The following is a 22,371-nucleotide window of genomic DNA, read 5'->3' as shown; positions in this document are numbered from 1 at the left end:
GCCCGACCGTGTGTATGCAACAGTTTCGGACAAGATCCGACGGACAAAATCCGACAGGCAAAATCCGACGGATTTGGTTGTGGAAATCTCCGACCGTGTGTAAAGGGGCTATCAGTTCTTCCATTTCGGCTGATATGTTTATTCTGTGAATCCATTCTTTGGTTGTCGGGGGCCTGGGGGGAGCCCCCTCTGGCAGGAATACATTGTTTTGCAGCATTGACCATGAACATTGTCAGGGATTTGTGGTATGCATTGTTTGGTCTAAGAGAATGATGTAAAAGGGATTGGGCCGGTGTAGGATCTATGTCGTAGGTGGTAACTTGAGAGATAAGTTTGCAGACCTCTTCCCATAAGGATAGTATTAAGGGGCAGGACCACCATATGTGTAATAATGTTCCTTTGCTGTTTTGACATTTCCAGAATGTATCTGAAGTGGAAGGGTACAATCTGTTTAATAGGGCTGGTGTTCGTTACCATATAGTCTGGATTTTGTAGCCATTTTCTTGGGTGCTTACGTTTAATGTACCTTTGTGGATGTTTAGGAAAATTCCCTCCCATTGCTCATCAGAGAGCGAGAGATCTAGATCTTCTTCGCAGCGTTTGCAGGCAGCATATGTACTGGGGTGCACGTCTTCGAAAAGGAGGTTGTGTGTGTGGGCTATTAGGTGTCGTGGAGGGGATTTTTGGGTACATAGCCTCTCAAAAGGTGTTAGTTGGTCGGGAGCATTTGTGGTCTTTGTTTAAAGAGTTAAGAAAATAGGAAATCTGCAGGTATGTCCACGGGGGGATGAGGGGTTTATCAAGTTTTGCAGAGATGGCTGGGGCAGTTTGGAGTTTACCTGCGTCAAAGAAATGGCAGGCGCGGGTTTGTTTCTGTGTCCATTCTGTGGAGAGAAAGTGTGGGGACATTCCAGGAGGAAAATCTGGATTTAACTTAATCACCGTTAGTGGACTGGGGATTGATGAAATGCCGTTTGGGTGCATATTTTTTGGAAGTATCGCAGAGACGGACCAATTAGTGGGTGCTGTCTTAGAGATAGCGGAATTCGTTTTAGTGGGTGCTGTCTTGAATTTGTTTCTGGTTCATCCAAGGGATGGAGGCTAGTGGGGTGGATGTAAATGACGCTTCTAATGGGACCCAGTCTTTGGAAGTAGAGTGTACATTCCAGTCGACTATTCTGGATAGGTGTACAGCATAGCAGTAATTGGAAATGTCGGGCAGACCGATTCCTCCAAGATTTTTAGGAAGCTAATTCTGGGTCTTCGACTTCCCCAAAGGAATCTAGTGCAGATGGTTTTGTATGTCTTAAAAAAGGCTGTGCATAGGTATGGCCTGTAGTATGTATAATAGTCTCGGTAGGGCGTTCATCTTTAGTATGGCTGCTCTGCCAAACCATGAGAATATGGGTTTGTTCCATTTGGTGAGGTCAGTAGACAGTTTGTTCAGAAGTGGCCAGTGATTTTTAGGCCTTGTGAGAGAGGGACTGTCCAACCTGAGGGATCATCCATCTGCAACGTTTATAGACTTTGACATTGAGAGTACCTGGGCTTTCCTTTCCAACCCTCTGATCCCAAGTTAAAAGACTATTCAATGGTTGACATTTGCAAATAAAATCCATTCAACTGGATCAATTGTCAGTCTCAAGTTACTGGGCCATCTACCACGGGACATCCCCTAGACGTGTCACAAGAAGAACGAAAGGTAACGGTAAGCCCACAAAATAACCAGCAGCTCCTTTGGGGGTTAGTGCTACATAAAGAATGTAGCAGGATGAGTAAGAATCAAGGTAGCTGAAGAGATATAGAGCCAGGAACTCTGTTGGAGGGCACTTGCCTTAGTTCAGTCTGGAGTGGATTAACCCAAAAAAATGGTAGCATTAGGAATAACGTTAAAAGACATTTTCATAAATTTCTACGTCTCTGTTTATTCACAACTTAACATCAATATAAATGATAAAAAACAGGAATAGAAAACCTATATAAACATCTGGAAAAATTCCCAGAGTCCTCTTTGCTAGAAAAGCTGGTGTCTCTTGATTGGAGCTTATTGTGTATAGATCACCTTCTCATTCCCTCTTCATTGCACACAAGAGATTAACAGGTGCTCTGTAAGAATGACAGCAGGTGACCAGGTCAAAAGGATCAAAGGAGCCAGCCTTGGTGGTGGGCAGATCTATGGAAGATGGGAGGAGTAGCTTCTGATGGGTCAGCCAGCAAATTAAAATAATTCTCAATCTGCACGAGAAAAGAAGAAACACCACATTTTAAGTAAATTATGTTTAGTTAGTTATGTTACATTCGTTTAGTCATATTATGCTCAGCTATGAGACATTAACAGGGGTAAATTTACTAAAACTGAAGAGTGCAAAATCTGGTGCAGCTGTGCATGGTAGCCAATTAGATTCTAAACCAACCTTTTCCTTCCTTGTTTTCAAGTATTATAGGGATGGAAGCACACAACCAATTTATTATTATACATCGTGCATCACTAAATGGTGGCCCACAGTCCACGTCCGGCCCCAGCTACTGCTCTTTCCGTACCTCCGCGATCACACCATTTAGCTGCCACTTTTGTCCCCAGCCTCTGCCATTGGCAGAGCGGACAGTGGGAGTCTGGACCATTCTGGACTGGGGCGGTACCAGCACTGCGTGGAGAGTGGCAGCTGCCTGAATGAACTTTTCACGTTAACCAGGCGGCGATTGGCTGCTAGGAGGTGGTCCTAGCAACCAATCACCAGCTTGCTAATATGAAAAGTTACCCGGCAGCTCCCAAGACCATCCAGTGCTGCTGTGCCTTCAGTTCAGGATTGAAAGGAGAAAAAATGCGCTAATTATAGTCCTTAAATCAAATTGCAGGGTATGACAGTTCCAATAATTGTATGTGGCTGAAAAACTTCAAAGAAGGACACTCCAGTAGTATAATCACAAGTAAGTGCACCACCTCATTGAAAACACACTTACCAGATAGCAAGCAAATTTAACCCAGCCCAGGCCCTTGCTTTCCACGATTTATCAGGAATCAGATTTTGCATACAAATTGATACTCAAATAGATACCATGAGATCCGTATCTCTGTAGGAGATGATTTATCAATCAGCCCAAAAAAGAAAAAATAATATAGACCATAGCGTGATACTGCATTGTATACAGAACACCCCCTGATTTTTGGACACAAACAAGTGCACTGCCACCTTACAGAGAGCACGCTTACCAGATGACACGCAGAAATAAACATACAGCTTTAACCCAGCCCAGGTCTTTGCTCAACAGGGGATCCCAAAGATGATATGAGAAATAAGGTTCTCAGGCAGGTACCATATGCTCAATGGCTCCGTGAACAGTACATCAACAATCAGCCCAAAAAGAGATAAAGTGGTCCATAGTCTGATATTGTCTCTATCCCGATTTATTTAGCTCAATTAAAAAGTTACACTTACATTTATAATGTCTTTAAAAATACATAGGAAAATGAAGCTGGCTGGCTACAATTCAAACTCCCGTCCTTCTCAACAAGATAGCATGGTGACGTCAGCACATTACCTCCTCATATGCGTTTCGTCACATACGACACTCTCAATGGGGATTGATTCCCATTGAGTTCAGGATTGTCCTGCCCCCTGCTCTCCACTCTGTGAAAGGTAGGAGAGTGAAGGGAAGAAAGGACATCAGACATCCCAAGTCTACCACGAGCCTTGGGAGTCTCCCGCATTTGGCTGCGGGCTGGAACTGTGCAGGCTTCATCAGATGGGAAGTCAATCAGCCACAGCTCAAAGAACCCCTAGAAAACTCTGGAGGAACCCTAGGGTTCCACAGAATCCTGGTTGAGAATAGCTAGCTTAGTAGATCTCTGAACCAGAGCATGTATAGTGACAATATTTTACAACCGGAGCTTATATAATGACACTTTTTTACATACATATTTACATAGTAGGTAAGGTTGAAAAAAGACACAAATACAATCTATGTGTGTGATTATAGGTCAGTACAGTGGTGCATTTAGGTTTTATGCTACCCTAGGCCTGAGTAAACTCGTGCACCCCCTAATTTAAATATGATCAACCCCTTCCTGTCAGGGCCACACTTCTTCCTGTTTAAGACCCACCCTGTCATCTTCATGGGAGGACAGAGGGGTGCCGTGGAATGAGGACAGAGGGATGCTACTGGAAGAGGACAGAGGGATGCTATTGGAAGAGGACAGAGGGATGCCATGGGGGAGGACAGAGGGATGCCATGGGGGAGGAGGACAGATAGGGATGCCATGGGGGAGGACAGAGGGATGCCATGGGGAAGGAGGACAGAGAGGGATGCCATGGGTGGGGAGGACAGAGAGGGATGTGGCATTTTTTGATTTGAAGGAGAGGGGGTGCTTTGGGAGGGGAGAGGACATGTGCTAGTGGGGGGGGGGGGCAGATCCCCCTCTCCCCTCCCAAAGCACCCCTCAGCACATATCCTCTTCCTCCCTCCCCTCCCACTCCATGTGTGTGTCTGTATTACCTGACACCCCTTCCTTTCTTCCTGGTTACTTTGTCCTCCTCCACTGTAAACAATGCACAGACCTCAGAACAACAGTGCAGTCATGTTCCTTCTCTGTGGCTCCTCCTCCTCCTGGCTGTGTACACAAGAGCCTTGGAGCTGAGGAGGATCCTCAGTGATCTGTGTGCGGCTGTCAGTGGGGAGAGAGGATTCGGCTGCTATAGAAAGGTGATTGGATCACTGTGTGTGGGACCCCAGTAAGCAGATGTCCCTGATGCCCACGCTAGTGCACCCCAAAACTTGTTGTGGCACTGGGTTCCAGGAATCAACTCTACCCCCGATGGCGGCCCTGTGTGTGGGAGGAGGGGACTTTTTTGTGCAGGGGGGGTCGGCTTTTCCTCCAATCCCCCTGCAAAGTGTTGCCCTAGGCCAAGACACAGCACTGTATCAGTATTACATTGTATATCCCTGTATATTGCGGTTGTTCAGGTGCTTATCTAATCGTTTTTTGAAACTATCGATGCCCCCGCTAAGACCACCGCCTGTGGAAGGGAATTTCATATCCTTGACGCTCTTATAGTAAAGAACCCTCTACGTAGTTTGAGGTTAAATCTCTTTTCTTCTAATTTAAGTGGCCACGTGCCTTGTTAAACTTTACAGCAGGCTTGTTCCTGAAAGTACTAAAGCCAGGAGTTCTGATGGATAGCTTGGCAACTAGCAATTTTAGACTATTTGTCAGTGTTCCTTTAATTGTGAGTAACAGCCATACCTGTGCTAGCAGTTAGTCCAAGTCACTTTTATCCCCGCAGGTTCCGCAGAGGCAGCCAAAGAGCCCATTCAACACCTGGATGGTACAGAGGATGAGGGAGATGCCAGAGGCAAACAGCACCAGGGAGAAAAGGGCGACATTGAAGGCCACCACTCCTTCGGGGTAGACGCAGGTGCTCCAGATATTTGTGTTGAACAGGTAATTGTCATCACTGCAGGAGAGAAGGAAAACAAAAAATATTATCCAGCCTCCTAATAAAAGGGGCTTTAACCAACCCCCTTGAAGGGGGATAACTGCGAAAAATTCCCCAGTTGGACTGGATGTGACTGGACAAGGGTCTTAACCCCCTCCCCTCCCCCCCTTTTTTTTCCCTCTTCCCCCCCTCTCTCTCCCTATCCTTTTTTATCCCCCCCCCCCCTGTCTTACTTTCTTTTCTCCATCTTTACCTTTCTGCATCCTATTATTTCTGTTTCTATTGACAATGATGGGTCGGTGAGAACCGGCTCCAATCCCTCACCAACTCCGTTAAAAAAATGGCACATATCAGGAAAAATAAAGGGGTCATGTGGGGTGCGGTGAACACATCCTGCTTCTATCCCGCTAGGAGATTTCACGTAAAGTGCTCTCATGATTCTTTAAATATATGTACAGGGTTATACGGCTTGAATATTTCACTGTTTTACTCTACTGTGGTTTCTGTACTCCCGCATGTTCTTCCTACTTAAATAAAAAAAAAATTAAAGAAAATAAAAGGGGCTTTGCTAAGTATGGACTGCACCGAAAGAGCTCCTTTACCCCCTTTGTGTAATACCTGAAAACTTTCAGGGTTCAGGGGACACAGCTGGCTGAAGTTGACATGGTGGGGAGTCTTAACCGTGCTTACCCATTATAGGGTCTGCATCTTGTTTAGAAGAAACCACGGTTAAAGATCCACTACAGACAACATTGAAAATGAAGCCTTGAAATGCAAGATGGCTGTCTATTCGCCTAGCAGAGGTATTACTGGACACGGGCAACCAGGGCACATGCTCCATGTCTTCTTTGCTATAACTTTTGTCAAGAAAGATCACAGCTTCAGGTGGCAGGATGTTACACAGCCACCCAACACACCATATTTCTGATTGCCAGTAACACAAGTATAACAAAACGATCCAGGTTGCTTCCCTGCCTGCCACCAATAATTAGAATTATAATGCAACTAGTGCCTACTCTTCAAGTCAACAAATGTTGACTTGGCCTAAAATAAAAGGTACGAATAGTGCTGAAGGGTTACATGACAGTCTTCAGATAAAGTCACAAGCCTAAGTTCTGCTTCTCATGAGACTAAGTCTAACCCTCAGCATTCTACCCCCTCCCCCCATGATGTTCAAAGGTTAAGTGACCAAACTTCAGTGGGCAGTAGAGGCCATGGAAACTTGACATTTAGTCATAGGAAACCTAATATTGACTTGGGCTGGAGTTGAGGTCCCATATACAGTCAGGACTTTGGATTCAAAGGTGCCACTAATGCAGCTAATGCCTACTCTTCAAGTCAACAAATGTTCAAGTTGACTTGGCCTTAAGTAAAAGGCAAGAAGAGTACTGAAGGGTTGCATGACAGTTTTCAAATAAAGCCACAAGCCTAAGCAAAGCCTCAACTACTGCTCCTCATGAGACTAAGGCCGCGTACACACGCGCGGACTGTTCGCCCAACCTTGTTCGTCAAACAGTTTGACAAACAGTCCGCTCAAAATTAGCATGAACGGACTTGACCACACACGATGAACGAACAGTCCGCTGAAACCGTGCGCGATGACGTGAACGGCACGTACGACGGGACTAGAAAACGACGTCCTATACACTGCAATGCAACCTTCGGCGTGTAAATCCTTTCTGAGTATACGCGGAACTTAGTTTGACGAACAAGCCTACACACGAGCGGACTGTCCGCTCAAACAAAGTTTCAGCGGACAGTTTTACGGAAATTCCGAAAAACTTTGTTCGTCAGACTGTCCGCTGAAACTGTCCGCTGAAGCCCACACACGAGCGGACTGTCCGCTGAAACACTGTTCAGCGGACAAAGTTGGGCGAACAGTCCGCCCGTGTGTACGCGGCCTAAGTCTCACCTACAGCATTCTACCACCCACAGATGTTCAAATGTCAATTGACAGAAATTCAGTGTGTACTAGAGGTCATGGAACTTGATATTTGATCATAGAAAACCTAATATTGACTTGGGCTGGTGTTGAGGTCCCATATACAGTCAGGAGTTTGGATCCAAAGATGCTGCAAAAATGACATAGGGTTCAGTTATAAGACTTAAGGCCATCCCAAAGTGCTACTTTGTTGTTACTGCTGTTACCTTAAGTGTTGCCTATGTCCACAAATTACACAGAGTTCAGTTAAAAGACTTAGGATAAACACAAAATGCTGAATTCTTGTTATTGCTGTACCCAGACAAGTCCCTTGGCCAAAAGTAAAAGGTAAGAGTGCTGAAGGGTTGCATCTTTTTCTGGTTGTAAGAACCCATGACAGTCTTCAGATCAATCCATGAGCCTGAGTGAAGCCCCAACTTCTGCTCCTCTTGGACTTATGCCATATACACATGGTCAGAATTTCAATGTGAGCTTGTTGTCGGAAAGTCCGACCATTTGTATGCTCCATAGAACATTTGTTGTCGGAATTTCTGCCAATAAATGTTTGAGAGTAGGTTCTCAATTTTTCTGACAACAAAACTTGTTGGAAATTCCGATCGTGTGTACATAAGTCCGACGCACAAAAGTCCACGCATGCTCGGATTTAAGCAGAAGAGCCACACTGGTTATTGAACTTCATTTTTCTCGGCTCGTCATACGTTTTGTATGTCACCGCATTCTTGACGTTCAAAATTTCCAACAACATTTGTGTGACCGTGTGTATGCAAGACAAGTTTGAGCCAACATCCATTGGAATGTGTACAGGGCATAAGTCTCACATTCAGCATTCTACACCACCCCCATGTATACAAATGTTAATTGACAGAACTTCAATGGGCACTAGAGGCCACGGAACTTGAGAGTTGGTCATGTGGAACATATAATTGAATTGGGCTGGAATGGAGGTCCCATGTGCAGTCAGAACTTTGGATCCAAATGTGCTGCAAAAATGACATAGGGTTCAGTTAGAAGACCAAAGGCCACCCAAAGTGCTGCTTTGTTGTTACTGCAGTTACCTTTTGTGTTCCTACGTGGAGCCTCTTTTGCTCATAATGTGACCAAGCCTCACCTCCAGCATTTGACCCCCCCGAGTGTTCACATGTTAATTTTCAAAACTTCAGTGAGCTCTAGAGGCCATGGAACTTAAAATTTGGCCTTTGAAAACCTAATGTTGACTTGGACTGGAGTCAAGGTCCAATGTACAGTCAGGACTTTGGCTCCAAAGGGGACCCAAAAATTCCATAGAGTTTAGTTACAAGACTTAGGATCAGCAAAACAGCAAAAATGCTGCATTGTTGTCACTCATGTTACCTTTAAAGTCTGTCAGACAAGTTACCTGAGCTAAAGGGTTCAGAAAGGTTGCATCTTTTTCTGCCTGTAAGAACCCATGAGAGGCCATAGAACTTGAAAATTGGTCATATGGAACATATATTTAACTTGGGCTGGAGTCCCAGGTACAGTCAGGACTTTGAATCCAAAGGTTCTAAAAAAAATTACATAGGGTTCAGGTAGAAGACTTAGGGCCTGTTCTGCTGAAAACTCCAACTCGCCAAAATCTCTAACCATGTCACTTCTGGTGACTCTCCAGCAGCAATAATTGGAGATTTCCACGAGTTGACTGTTTTCACAGAACACTGGCAGCATATGTACACTACGGTACATGATGAGTTGGCTGTTTGGACAGAACACCAGGTAAGGCAGAAAAAAGTTGTTGCCGCCTTGGGGGCGGCCATGTTGTTGGTTACTAGTGGGTGGAATAACAATGTCCATGCATTATATCATGTACCTAAGTGAATACCCTGCCGGTGGTTCTGTGAAAACAGCCAACTTGTGGAAATCTCCAATTATTGCTGCTGGAGATTCACCGGAAGCTTTGGTTTGAGATTTTGGCGAGTTGACGTTTTCAGCAGGACACCACCAAAAAGTGCTGCATCATTGTTACTGCTGTTACCTTAAAAGTATTTCAGACAAGTCACCTGGCCTAAAGTAAAAGGTAACAAGGGTGCTAAAGGGTTGCATATATTTTTGCCTGTAAGAACCCATGACAGTCTTTAGATCAATCCAGGAGCCTCAACTTTTGCTCCAGCATTTTCCACCCCTCCACCTGGTGTTCAGATGTTAATTATCAGAACTACAGTTGGCACTAGAGGCCATGGATTTTGACAGCTGGTCATATGGAACCTATACCTGATTTGGGCTGGAGTTGAGGTCCCATATATAGTCTGGACTTTCAATCCAAAGGGGCTCCAAAAATAACAGAGAGTTCAGTTAAAAGACAAAGACCCCTTTTCACACTGAGGCAGTTTTCAGATGTTTTAGCGCTACAAACTGTAAAGCACCTGAAAACTGCCTCCCATGCCAGCCAGATGTGAAAGCCTGAGTGCTTTCATACTGGGGCGGTGTGCTTGTGGGACGTTAGAAAAAGTTCTGCAAGCAACATCTTTGGGGCGTTTTGGGAGTGGTGTATACAGCACTCCCAAAACACCCCTGCCCATTGCAATGAATGGGCAGTGCTTTCTAAGCGCCTGAAAATTGATTAAGGTTATTTAAGGTTTAGATGATTGGCAGCTCTTACCTGAAATCTTTTAGCTCAGAGTCAAAAGGTCGGCCCCATTTGAGCTGAGTAAAGTTTTGGAGAGCCCGGTATTGGCATACAGGTCCTTTCACCATGCTCACAATGGATACGACAAAACCGTACAGCGCTCCAGCCACGCCAATAGCAGCAAAGATGATTGACAGGAACATCTACAGGAGAAAAGGGGGTATATATGCCATGCACCAATCAAAATCTTGATTGTTACGACTTTAAACATTAACTCCAGACAAAACATTTCATGGATAGTTTTGAAGAGAGAAAGGAAGGATCATCTGCCCGTGTGGTCTCTGGAACAGGAAGTGGGAGAAAACCTCCCCAACTAAGACACAAATGACAATAGAAAACATCTTTACTTTTCTCTTTTTAGCAGTACTGTTAAAAAAATAAATAATAATCCTGTATAATGTAAAATAATATAATAAAATATAAAATAATTCAATAATGCCAACTGCATAGTAGTATAGCCTAAAATGTATATTATGGAAAGGTATGGAACAGTGCTGCATAGCATAGTAGAGTGATTTAGCAATATACGATACTACAGTAGAAGCATTACACACTTCTGTATAAAATAGCAATGTGAAAATACACTATTGAATAATAAAGTATAACTTAATGTAGTGGCCATAACCCTCGATAGGGCGACCTTGACTTTTGGGCTTACCGGTTACCTCCGCTTGGCTTGTTCTTCCACGTCTGGGCGCTTCAAGGCTGAACAAATCTCTAGCCGGAGATTATGGCAGTCAGCACTTTGATCTGGAATTTACAAAGTCTTTGACCTTTAATAAAGCTTGCAATCGAAAATGAACAGGAACCTTTCCTTAGTACCTGGAACGTTCTTTGTCTCCTTGGCAGTACTAGAAAAGCATGGATTCATTAGTGTCCTTGACAACCCAGCAACCAGGCACTTCTTGGGATGCCAGCTTGTTGGCCCTCCTCCGAAGAGTTCCTCCCCTGGTCACTTACATGAGCTGTGGTGCCCCTCCAAGTTGAGAGCACACCCGGATGCCTTGAATCCTCCCACAGTTACTGCGCCTCGGGCCAGCCGGTTCCGAGACTCAGGAACAGATGGATCCTTACCCCAGACCATGCGGGTCTAATGGGGCTAGTCAAACCGACCATGTTGCGGGGCGGCACACGCTCCCGTGACCTGGACCCCTCGTGGGGCTACCCCGATCCAGATCCAGGAACAGGCAGCTATGGCCTCACGAACCAACCCTGAACACGTGACTTCAACATCTTAAGTACCTTCCCCAGATCCCTCAGTGGGGCCAGACGCACCCACTGATTGGCTCCGGGGAACGCTGATACCTAAAGCGTCCAACCAGGCCTGGTGTTGGGCCTGTCATGTGCACCTAACTGTACACATGACCAGGCAGAACTCTAACACAGCCCAGCCAAACTGATGCCAAAGTTAAACCTACACAGTCAGCACTCAGAACCCCTTTACTGTTCTGAGGAAAAAACAAAATTTGTACATAGCAGACACCTTGTCCAAAGAGTCGCCACTACACATCCCCCCCCCCCCCCCCCCCCAGTCATTTAGACAATGTCCCCATCGTCTAGGCAACGACCAGGGCAAAAATACTATCCTATTCTCAATAAAAAAAAAAAAAAAAAACCTGATGCAGTGCCTGAATTTTTTAAATGGGTGTTGGGAAAGGGAAAAAGGGAAACACATTTAAAACATTTAACATTTTTACAACAACACGTTCAAATGCTGTACATGTACCACCCAGCTCAACTGACTAACCCACCCAATCTCCGATGAGCTTGACAGTCGATCTTGGTGCATCCTGAAAAAGAAAAACACAACATACAAGGCAATACTGTACACTATACATTTTCTTTTAAAGAGTGAAATTCCACTGCTGCTTCAATGGAATTTGCTTCTTCAAAGACATATAAAATTATTTTCCCTAGCATTTTCTAACAACTATAAAAGAAAGATTCTGCTATTTCTGTTCCTTTCCTGACGACTCCTGCCACCTAGTGGTCAGAGCCGCTGTAACTGCAAGTCTTTTAGAAACCAGAATGCTGTGGGCTAAGAGCCTGTAAAACTTGACATGTAGTTTCCTGTAGCAACCACCTGCCTATCTACCCCACAGTCCTTGTAACTTGCAGAAAGATATCGCAAAACTGAAGACACAAAAAAGTTCTTTTTGCGAAAAATTCAAAGACTTGACTCCAGGAACAATTCACCAATAAAACCGTGGATTGGGCAAAATTAGGTCTTTTCCTTCTGCATCTACGGTAGTGATAAAGTATATAGCACTTTCTTTATCCGGTCTGCGTATCACAACTTTGTCACAATAGATATGCCGACTATAGCTCCGATGCAATAGACATCCCTGGAATCGGTCATGAAGCTCCGGTGAAAAGGCCTTTTTCCGGAGCGGCTTTGGCACTTTTAAGTAGCTCCAAACATCGTCCTCGTACCAAGCTTCACGATTCTCTTCAATAACAGTCATAATGTCTCTTGGAACATAGGGAAACTCCAAACCGTACTCGTTAGCTACTCTCTTATGAAGAAGTCTCTGTGACCTTGCAAGTCTCTGTAATGCATGGGCACTTCCTTCCCCAGGCGGTATGCAGGAGTTTGGGGACCGCTGCACCAACGTGGCAAAATCCCTTTTCAGTGTTGGCAAATTCACAGGTTTAGGAAGAGACACATTTACCGTGGTGGGATTTTCCGCACTTGGAGTTCCATCCCCTGAGGTTAGATTCAGCCAATCCGAAAAACTGCACAAGTGGTGGATACATCATCCCCTCCAACCCACAACAACTCCTCTGACAATACCCCCAGAATGTCCTCATCTTCCATATCCGACAGGGTCTCTAGCTCTGAATCTCGGTATTCCTCTGCTGGTAAATAGTTAGTCAAGGGTGTACTCACAGTCAGACTCTTTTCTGAAGCAACCCTCTTCCGCTGATTGGATCCAGCCGGACTTGGTTGCCTCCGAAAGACTTTGTATGCCTCACTTTCTCTAATGAAGGCATAGTGATCTCCGTAATGGTGGTAGAAACAGTGTCCATCTGCTCCGGAGTGGTTTCCTCATCAGTCTCAGTAACAGACGTAGCAGCATCTCCCTCTGGGATGTTAGCAACGACAGGTGTCACCGCGGTAGAAGGCTTTACCGGAGGGGTGAAAATAGCCGACTCCTCGATTGTCATGCCCGTGGCCCAGTCCATGAGGTATGCCCTTGGTGGCGCGACTGACTGCTCCACTTTGAAAGTGTACTCTCCACACTTCCTGCACCTGGAAAATGGCTGAGGGTTGGCGACCAGATCGTCACACTTCTGGCACAACATACCCAGGCCTTCGATGTCTCCAGTAGTGTAGATTATGAACCGCCCCCTGCGGCAGCAAGCGAATCCCCGTGTCTGTGAACACGGAACCAGGTGGCTGTATTCCTGCGGAACCCCTTCCAAGAGGCATCCTGGGTCCTGGCACAGGCTGCACACCCGAAACACGGTACATCCTGAAAAACTTTTTCTCCAAGCTCCGAGAAAAAAATATGGATCTGTCTCTCCTCCTTCAGCAGCACACTCTCACGTGGTGCCTCGTGCAGGGAAAAGATCAGTATAGACTCCTCCCACTGGATGCTGGCTCCTGTGTAATTTCACAGGCTTTTAGTACAGCCTCCTCCCACGCTTACGCACCTCAGTGAAAGTCTCTCCAAAATGGCGCTGATCTTTATGGCGCAGTTCAGAATACTCCACCCTCTGTTCCAAGGCCCTGCAAGGAAACTGTAGATCCTGGACTGCGAGCCCCCACGTGTAGCGGCCATAACCCTCCATAAGGCAGCCTTGACTTTTGGGCTTAGCGGGTACCTCCACTTGGCTTGTTCTTCCATGTCTAGGGGGTCCCAGGGTTAGTACCCAACAATTTTGGACACTGACACCATAAAAGTCCTTTCAAAAGGTTTTTATTTGGAGGGGTAACATCCAACAAATACAGGAACAGTGGGCAAGGGTGAAGAAACTCAGGCACCTTGAACTGCTAGTCATCAGAAAGTCTATAATACAACCCAGAGAGTAGCCACTCACAGCTGGGCGCTTCAAGGCTGAACAAATCTCTAGCCAGAGATTATGGCAGTCAGCACTTTGATCCGGAACTTACAAAGTCTTTGACCTTTAATAAAGCTTGCAACCGAAAATGAACAGGAACCCTTTCCTCAGTACCTGGAAGGTTCTCTGCCTCCTTCAACATCTTAAGTACCCTTCCCCAGATTCCTCAGCAGGGCCAGACGCCCCCACTGATTGGCTCCGGGGAACGCTGATACCTAAAGCGTACAACCAGGCCTGGTTCTGGGCCTGTCATGTGCACCTAATGCCGCGTACACACGATCAAACAATCCGGTGGAAAAGTCCGGCAAACTCAAGTCCGCCAAACAATCCCCCCGTGTGTAGCCTCCGGCATACTTTTTTGACCCGAAAGTACGGCGGACTTAGAATGCCGTGTTGCACACCAATCTATCCGTCGGACTCGCATTTCGGCGAACAATCCGGCCGTGTGTGTGCCAGTCCGCCGTACTTTTGAAATGAGCACACTTTTCCCGCCCGGAGAAAAGTCCGCTAATTTCGAGCGGGTCTCCAGGTAGGCGGGGCCCGCGAAGGAGACGTCGCCCGCCCCGCCGCCTGGTATGGACTTAAAGGGGAACCCCAACGCCGAAAAAAATCGGCGTGGGGGTCCCCCCAAGTCCACAACAGACCCTGGTCCGAGCATGCTACTCGGCCGGCCAGGAAAGGGGGGCGAGCGAGCGCCCCCCCCCTCCTGAGCCGTACCAGGCCGCGTGCCCTCAACATGGGGGGTGCCTTGGGGAAGGGGGGGCCGCGCAGCCCCCCCCCCCCACCTCAAAGCACCTTGTCCCCATGTTGATGAGGACAAGGGCCTCTTCCTGACAACCCTGGCCCTTGGTTGTCGGGGTCTGCGGGCGGGGGGCTTATCGGAATCCGGGAGCCCCCTTTAATAAGGGGGCCCCCGGATACCGGCCCCCCACCCTATGTGAATGAGTATGGGGTACAATGTACCCCTATCCATTCACCTGTAAAATAAAAGTACAAAAAAAAACACAACACACATGGCTTTATGTCACATGGGTTGGTCACATGGGTTGATGTCACATGGGGACTGTGACATCGTAAGGGGCGGGGTCACCATGTGACACCAACCCATGTGACATAAAGCCATGTGACACCGCCCCTTGTCCCTATATAACTGGCCGCGCAGCGCGTCCCTGGCATTGCGGCCGGAGAGATCGTCGAGTCAACATCTCCTGGAGAAGAAGAAGAAGAAGAAGGGAAGGCGGCGGCGACGGCGGCGACAGAAGACCGGGCCACCGCCTGTAAAAGAGCTATAAGAAGGCGCGGTGGCCCGGCAGAAGAACCGAAGAGGGGGACAAGACCCCCGAAGTCGGAAGAAGAGGCCGGCGGCGAGGAAGAAAGCCGGACTCCTCCGCTAGCAAAAGAGCTACAAGAAGATAGTGGAGGAGTCCGGCGAGAAGACCCCCGAAGACGGAAGACCCCTGGAGCTGTGCAATAAAGTATTTTATCTCGTGTGTTGTGTTTTTTTTTGTACTTTTATTTTACAGGTGAATGGGTAGGGGTACATTGTACCCCATACTCATTCACATAGGGTGGGGGGCCGGTATCCGGGGGCCCCCTTATTAAAGGGGGCTCCTGGATTCCGATAAGCCCCCCGACCGCAGACCCAGACAACCAACGGCCAGGGTTGTCGGGAAGAGGCCCTGGTCCTCATCAACATGGGGACAAGGTGCTTTGGGGTGGGGGGGCCGCACGGCCCCCCTTCCCCAAGGCACCCCCCATGTTGAGGGCACGCGGCCTGGTACGGCTCAGGAGGGGGGGCGCTCGCTCGCCCCCCTTTCCTGGCCGGCTGGGTAGCGTGCTCGGACAAGGGTCTGTTGTGGACTTGGGGGGGACCCCCACGCTGATTTTTTTCGGCGTTGGGGTTCCCCTTTAAGTCCATACCAGGTGGCGGGGCCAGCGACGTCTCCTACGCGGGCCCCGCCTACCTGGAGACGCGTTCGAAATGAGCGGACTTTCCTCCGCGTGTGTGGGCGAGTCCGTTCATTTCGAAAGTACGGCGGATAGTACGGCGGACTTAGTACACCGTATTAGTCCACTGAAAAAGTGCCGTGTGTGGGCAAGTAGCCCGTTCGGAAATTCCGACGGACAGTCTGGCAGAAGTCCGCCAGACTAAGTACGTCGGACAGACGGCTACGTGTGTACGCGGCTTAACTTACCAGTCAGAACTCTAACACAGCCCAGCCAAACTGATGCCAAAGTTAAACCTACACAATCAGCCCTCAGAACCCCTTTACTGTTCTGAGGAAAAAAATAAATTTGTACATAGCAGACACTTTGTCCAAAGTTTTGCCGCTACATTAACCTCCTTAGCGGTAATCCCGAGTCTGGCTCGGGTTGGAATTTTAATTACAATAGCGGTAACCCCGAGCCAGACTCGGGCTTGCACCGCTCGATGCAGGGGAGGACACAGGTAACGTTACTTACCTTGTCCCCTGGATCCAGCGATGTCCTCCGCGCTGTGTGATCGAGCCGTCCTGCGCTCGATTCACAGTGCCGAATGCCGCCGAGCTCCGTTCCCTGCGACGTTACGACGCACGGGAGCGGAGAACGGCGGCAAATTCAAAAATGTAAAAAGACACAAAACACACACAGCACTGTAATCTTACAGATTACAGTGCTGTAGTAAAAAATACACACCCCCTTTGTCCCTAGTGGTTTGTGCAATGCCCTGCATGCACTTTTCTATTATAAATACTGTTTTTTACTGCTTGGAATTTGGAGATTGTCCATAGCAACCAAAACATGTCCCTTTTTCATTTTTTTTGGATTTGATTACATTATTGAATAATTTTTATTATTCTTTATTATATTATAAACTTTATCATACCCGGGATGTCCGCTAGACTCTGGTTTGAAGAGATTTCAGAGCGTTATTCCTAAGAATTACAGGACTACAAAATAAAAACCAGATTTCCATGCAAAATAATTGTACCGCTTTCAGCACCTTATTCCAGACTGAATCATACCGCCAGGGAGGTTAATATAGTTACACAGTTTGGCATTTGTAATTCCACATGTGTGCAGATGTGCTGAAGGGCTTTTGCCAGCCTTTAAGACCTGGCAGAGACCTTTGGTATATCTGCAGATGTGTGGGCTTTCACCTTGTTCATGCACCAAGATGGCACAAGTAAAGAAGTCCCAAATCTTTGTTTTTATGTGCATGTCTAGAAGAACCATACAACTGCATTGTACGCCTAATGGCTTATAACATCTACTGTACCTTTCAGACAAGGTAGTCCCCCCCACCACATTCTGCACACTTATATCCAGTAGGGGGAGCCCATGCAGATGTGATGAGAGCCTTAATGACCCATGCAGGTGAGATGACTTCACTTGCTCTATCCATTATTGCACACAAGATAAGATAATTATATTGCAGATGGTCAAGTGACTTTTTTATATTGCTATAACAATACTTCATCTGTTGTAAGGCAAGCAGAACTTTGGTCAGGTGCTTCGAATTCCCCTGTTTATTTATTTTAGCTTTAGAAAGTATATTAAATATATTATAAAGCACACCTGTCTTGGGAGAAAGAGAGGGAATGCCATTTCTGACCTGTTGCTGAGAATGCTACTTTTCTGAATGCCTGACCTGAAACAAGGGCTCCAAGTATTGAAGCCAGGGGGCTGGCAGGGAAGCCAGGCTGCCATAGCCAGGGGGATTCAGAAGTCAGTTGTCCAACTCCAGTGATCTGCTTTTTGATTGGTTGCTGTGGCTTAGAACCACAAAAATATCATCATTCTACTTAGCGCCAGGTCAAAGCTGAACCCCAGGAAGATATCAAATATTTTTTTATTTTTTAAGTGCGAACAGTGTAGGTAACTGAAATTGACCTGGTATCAGCCTCTTGCAATCCCTGTACAGCAAAGCTCAGACTAGAGGAGGGCGAGTCAGCACCAGGTGCCAATCAGTTGTGGTGCAGTGCTCGTGTGCTAATAAGGAATATGCGGATAGAAGAAGAGAGCAGAGTGAAGCTACACTTCAGGCGGTCTTCATTCCTCATGCTTTGACCGCCCTGACTGATATACAGTATATAATTGACCCCTAAATTTTCACCATACAATACAATACATATATACAATACAATTAGCCTGTGATTGAACATCATATGCCCTGCTATGTGTAATCAACATCCAATCAGCAACATACCCCACAGCGGTTGTTGCAGCATCCCTGCCGTCCTGTCGCTTGGATGTGAATGGCTGGAATCAGGACCTAAGGAAAAGTAAATAATAATGAAAATGAGTAAATTCAAGGAATAAACACATGGAATTCTTACCAATATAACATATGTACACCCCTCACATTTTTGTAAATATTTTATTCTATCTTTTCATGTGACAACACTGAAGAAATTACACTTTGCTACAATGTAAAGTAGTGAGTGTACAGATTGTATAACAGTGTAAATTTGCTGCCCTCTCAAAATAACTCAACACACAGCCGTTAATGTCTAAAGCGCTGGCAACAAAAGGGAGAAAAATAGAAGAATGATGACGTGTAAACTGGGTGAAGAACAGCCAAACTCTGCTAATAAGGTGAGGTTGTAGAAGAACGTTTCATGCCACAGGTCATACACCCTGGCAAGGCTGAGCATAGCAACAAGACACAAGGTAGTTATATTGTATCAGAAAAGGCCTCTCCCAGGCAAGCAGACTGGGGTTTCAAGATGTGCTGTTCAAGCTCTTTCTAACTCCCTATCTCTAAGTGCCCATTTACTTTATGCAGCGCATTAAACAGTATTATGTTGCATGTTAACTTGTTGTGGTCAAAGCAGCTTAATAAAAATGAATGGGCTATGCCATGCACTCCAACGCACTACTGTGTGTGTCGCTGTGCATCACAGCATGATACAATGCAGGTGCAAGGCCTTAGTGCATTGGGATGACATTGAAAATGATTGGCCTTGCAATGCAATAACACAGCTAATGAAAAATCAATTGCCAATAAACCCATCCTTTAAATATTGTTTGATTTGGTATATGCACTTCCAAATGATAAACGACAATAAAATTAGTACCAGTAATCCGCCTCCAATGAATCCCCCCAGGTACAGAACTTCTGGAGTCATCTGAACGCCTGGGTTTTGTATGGGTTCAGGCTTCCATCCAGGGAAAAACAGGATTATGTTGCAGACTATGGCAATGGCAGCCATAGGGTAGAGGGAGATCCCAATAAACATGGAGCATTTTCCTGTACACATGGCGAGCACTTGGTGATCCAGGCATAGAGATCTGAAATGGTGGAAAGAAAGAAGACTACGAGTAGATGGATGGATCCTGGTCTCTTATAACCTCACACCAGATCCAGCCATCTGATAGCAATGTCTCACATGATAGTGATGTTTGGACTGAAAAAAAAAAACTTCCAGTGCCCTATGCATAATTTTGCATATGAAATAATTACAAACATGTGACAATATATGACAGGATGACCCAGAGATTTACAAGGCTAAAAAAAAAAACTATATGCAGCTGTAGTAGCCTTGAAGAAGTACGGTAATCTTTAATCACCTGACTTGCTGTATCTATATACCCCTTACATGTGACATGCTTAATCAATGTGTGGGTAACCCAAAAGACTCTACAATATAACTTATTTTCATAAAAGTAAAAAAATGGTTTTCTGTTGCATTTTTCAACACACATACATGAGAAAATTAAAGCTCTGCTATGATATAGCTCAGGAGTCATCAAACTTTTCAGTAGGAGGGTCACATCCTATATTTACAAATATTCATGTGCCAAAAAAAATCCCCATCGTTGTTCCCTTTACATCAGGGTCCCTATCAGAGTGCTCCTTACACCAGGGTCCCTATCAGAGTGCTCCTTACCCCAGGGTCCCTATTAGAGTGCTCCTTACATCAGGGTCCGCATCAGATAGCTCCTTACATCAGGGTCCCCATCAGATAGCTCCTTACATCAGGGTCCCCATCAGAGTGCTCCTTACACCAGGGAGCCTATCAGAGTGTTCCTTACACCAGGGTCCCTATTAGAGTGCTCCTTACATCAGGGTCCCCATCAGATAGCTCCTTACATCAGGGTCCCCAACAGAGTGATCCTTACATCAGGGTCCCCAACAGAGTGCTCCTTACATCAGAGTCCCCATCAGATAGCTCCTTACATCAGGGTCCCCAATAGGGTGCTCCTTACATCAGGATCCCCATCAGAGTGCTCCTTACAATATGGTCCCCAACAGAGTGCTCCCTACATCAGATTCCAATAAGAGAGCTCCTTACATCATAGTCCCATCAGTGCTCCTCACATCAGGGTCCCCATCAAAATGCTCCTTACAGTGCATAAGGGTCCCTATTAGAGTCCCCCTTACATCAAGGTCCCGATCTGAGTCTCCTTTACATCAGAGTCCCCATTAGAGCCCCTCTTACATCAATGTCTTCCTTACATCAGGGTCCCCATCAGAGCCCCTCTTACATCAAAATCTCCAGTTACATGGGGGGAGAGTTGGATCTGTGCACTTTAAAGGGGTGTTCCAGCTTTAATTTTTGTTTTAATAAGTCAGCAGCTACAAACACTGTAGCTGTTGACTTTTAATAAGGACACTTACCTGTCCAGGGCGCTCATGATGTAAGCCCCCCCGAGGACGATATGTCCCTCGTATCACGTCTCAGTGCCGCCATCCTCACTAAGGGAAACAGGTAGTGGAGCCTTGTGGCTTCACTGCCGTTTACTATTGCGCATGTGTGAGTCGCGTGACACTTAGTGAATGGCCCCATTGTGTTCTGGGACACACATATGTCCCAGAAGGCAACGGGGCCGCTCACCGAAGAGGGGGAAGTGCTGAGGAATAGGAAGAGGTACATTAGGAAGACCGTCTAGCAACAGGAGTTTCTGGTAAGTAAAAAAAAAAAAAATTCAAATGTTTTATTTTTTTAAGAATATTAATGCTATTTTTATTTTTAGGGTGGTCCTCCACTTTAAGGATGCACCACTGACCCTAGCTGCGGGCCAGATAAAATCTTGAAGCGGCCAAATGTGTCCTTCGGGCTTTAGTTTGGAAAACCCTGATATAGCCTAATGCTATGCCAAAATGTATATAATGTGTATGTTATGGTGTGCTCCATTGCCAAAAATAATGCATATTTTTCATGCACTGAGGTGCAGCACATTAAAAATGAATGGGCTTGTGACAATATATTAATTACATTATAAGCCTCACCTTGTGCTGAAAGGACTTAAGCACCAGCAAACCGAGAGCGATCGCCACTGGGGCTGAGTAACTTTGCAATTAATCCTTTACACCACTGCCATGCCTAAATAGGAATGTAACTGGGCTTTTAAATACAGTAGTGCACATAGAGACAAAGCACCCAATTCAAGAGATTAATAACGACTAATAGCATGCAGTAAAATACCGCATGCGATAACAATTTTCCAAGTGTTTTCCATATCTTTAAGAATTTTACCAAATACTGCATTCGGTATTTCTTCTATTTAGTGGTAATTACCACATTATTTAATGAGGCAATTTAGCGGATTGAGCGGGTTGCTAAGGAGCAGGTCGGGACTCGGATGCCAGTGGGTTCCCCGCTGACAGCTGAATGTAAAAAAAAACCTTCAAGTCTGGTATGGATTTTAAGGGGAATCCCATACCAAATTGTAAAAAAAAAAAAAAAATGCCTTCACCCCCATCTAAATGAGTATGGGGTACATAATACCCCTACCTAGTCACCTCCACTTATCCCACATAAACAGTCTCTCTGTTTCTGTGAGATGGGTCGTCAGGGCAGCTGATACGTAGTGACAGGAGTCTGGCAGGAATGTTCCATGTCAGACCTGGGTGGTCTTCTTAGAAGACGCATAATTGTGTTTTGTTTACCCTCCCCACCTCTTTCTAACTCTCTTTCTCTCTCAAGCCAATCAACAGGACAGGAAGTATACCAGGGCCCAACCACGGAATGAAACTCGCCCTACACTCCACCACTGGAGAAGTCGGCAACGGGTAAACGACGGTAGACTCGGTAGCATTCCACCCCTCTGTTCCTATGGCTAAACCTTCCCCAACAGGGACGGACTTCAAGATAGCCAAACACAATGCCCAGGGACTAAGCTGCCCTAGGAAACGAAGAAAAGCACTTGAAAACTACCGCTTCCTCAAAATAGACATAGTTATGCTCCAAGAGACACAACATTTTACTTAGCAAGCGCAGCTAACAAGACCAAGGGGGTAGCAATCCTAATCTCGAAGCCCTATCTCCGAATATAAGGACCCAGAGGGCAGATTCCTCCTA

At 46.1% G+C, this 22,371-nt stretch overlaps 1 protein-coding gene across 1 annotated transcript; it reads right to left on the bottom strand.

Moving 5' to 3' along the window:
- Positions 1-1,899: 1,899 nt before the first annotated feature.
- Positions 1,900-19,429, bottom strand: LOC143961308 (transmembrane 4 L6 family member 4-like). The gene is made up of 5 exons (XM_077470565.1): positions 19,144-19,429; positions 18,273-18,338; positions 9,992-10,161; positions 5,243-5,453; positions 1,900-2,235 (listed from the first exon to the last, which is right to left on the bottom strand). The coding sequence occupies exons 1-4, from the start codon at positions 19,324-19,326 to the stop codon at positions 5,255-5,257; spliced, it is 618 nt and encodes a 205-aa protein (XP_077326691.1). The 5' UTR covers positions 19,327-19,429; the 3' UTR covers positions 1,900-2,235; positions 5,243-5,254.
- Between the last annotated feature and the right edge of the window lie 2,942 nt (positions 19,430-22,371).

Source organism: Lithobates pipiens, unplaced genomic scaffold (assembly GCF_037356315.1).
Source record: "Lithobates pipiens isolate NorthernLeopardFrog02 unplaced genomic scaffold, aLitPip1_a1.2 Scaffold_8, whole genome shotgun sequence".
Lineage (NCBI taxonomy): Eukaryota > Metazoa > Chordata > Amphibia > Anura > Ranidae > Lithobates > Lithobates pipiens.
This window is presented reverse-complemented; position numbering and strand designations above follow the sequence as displayed.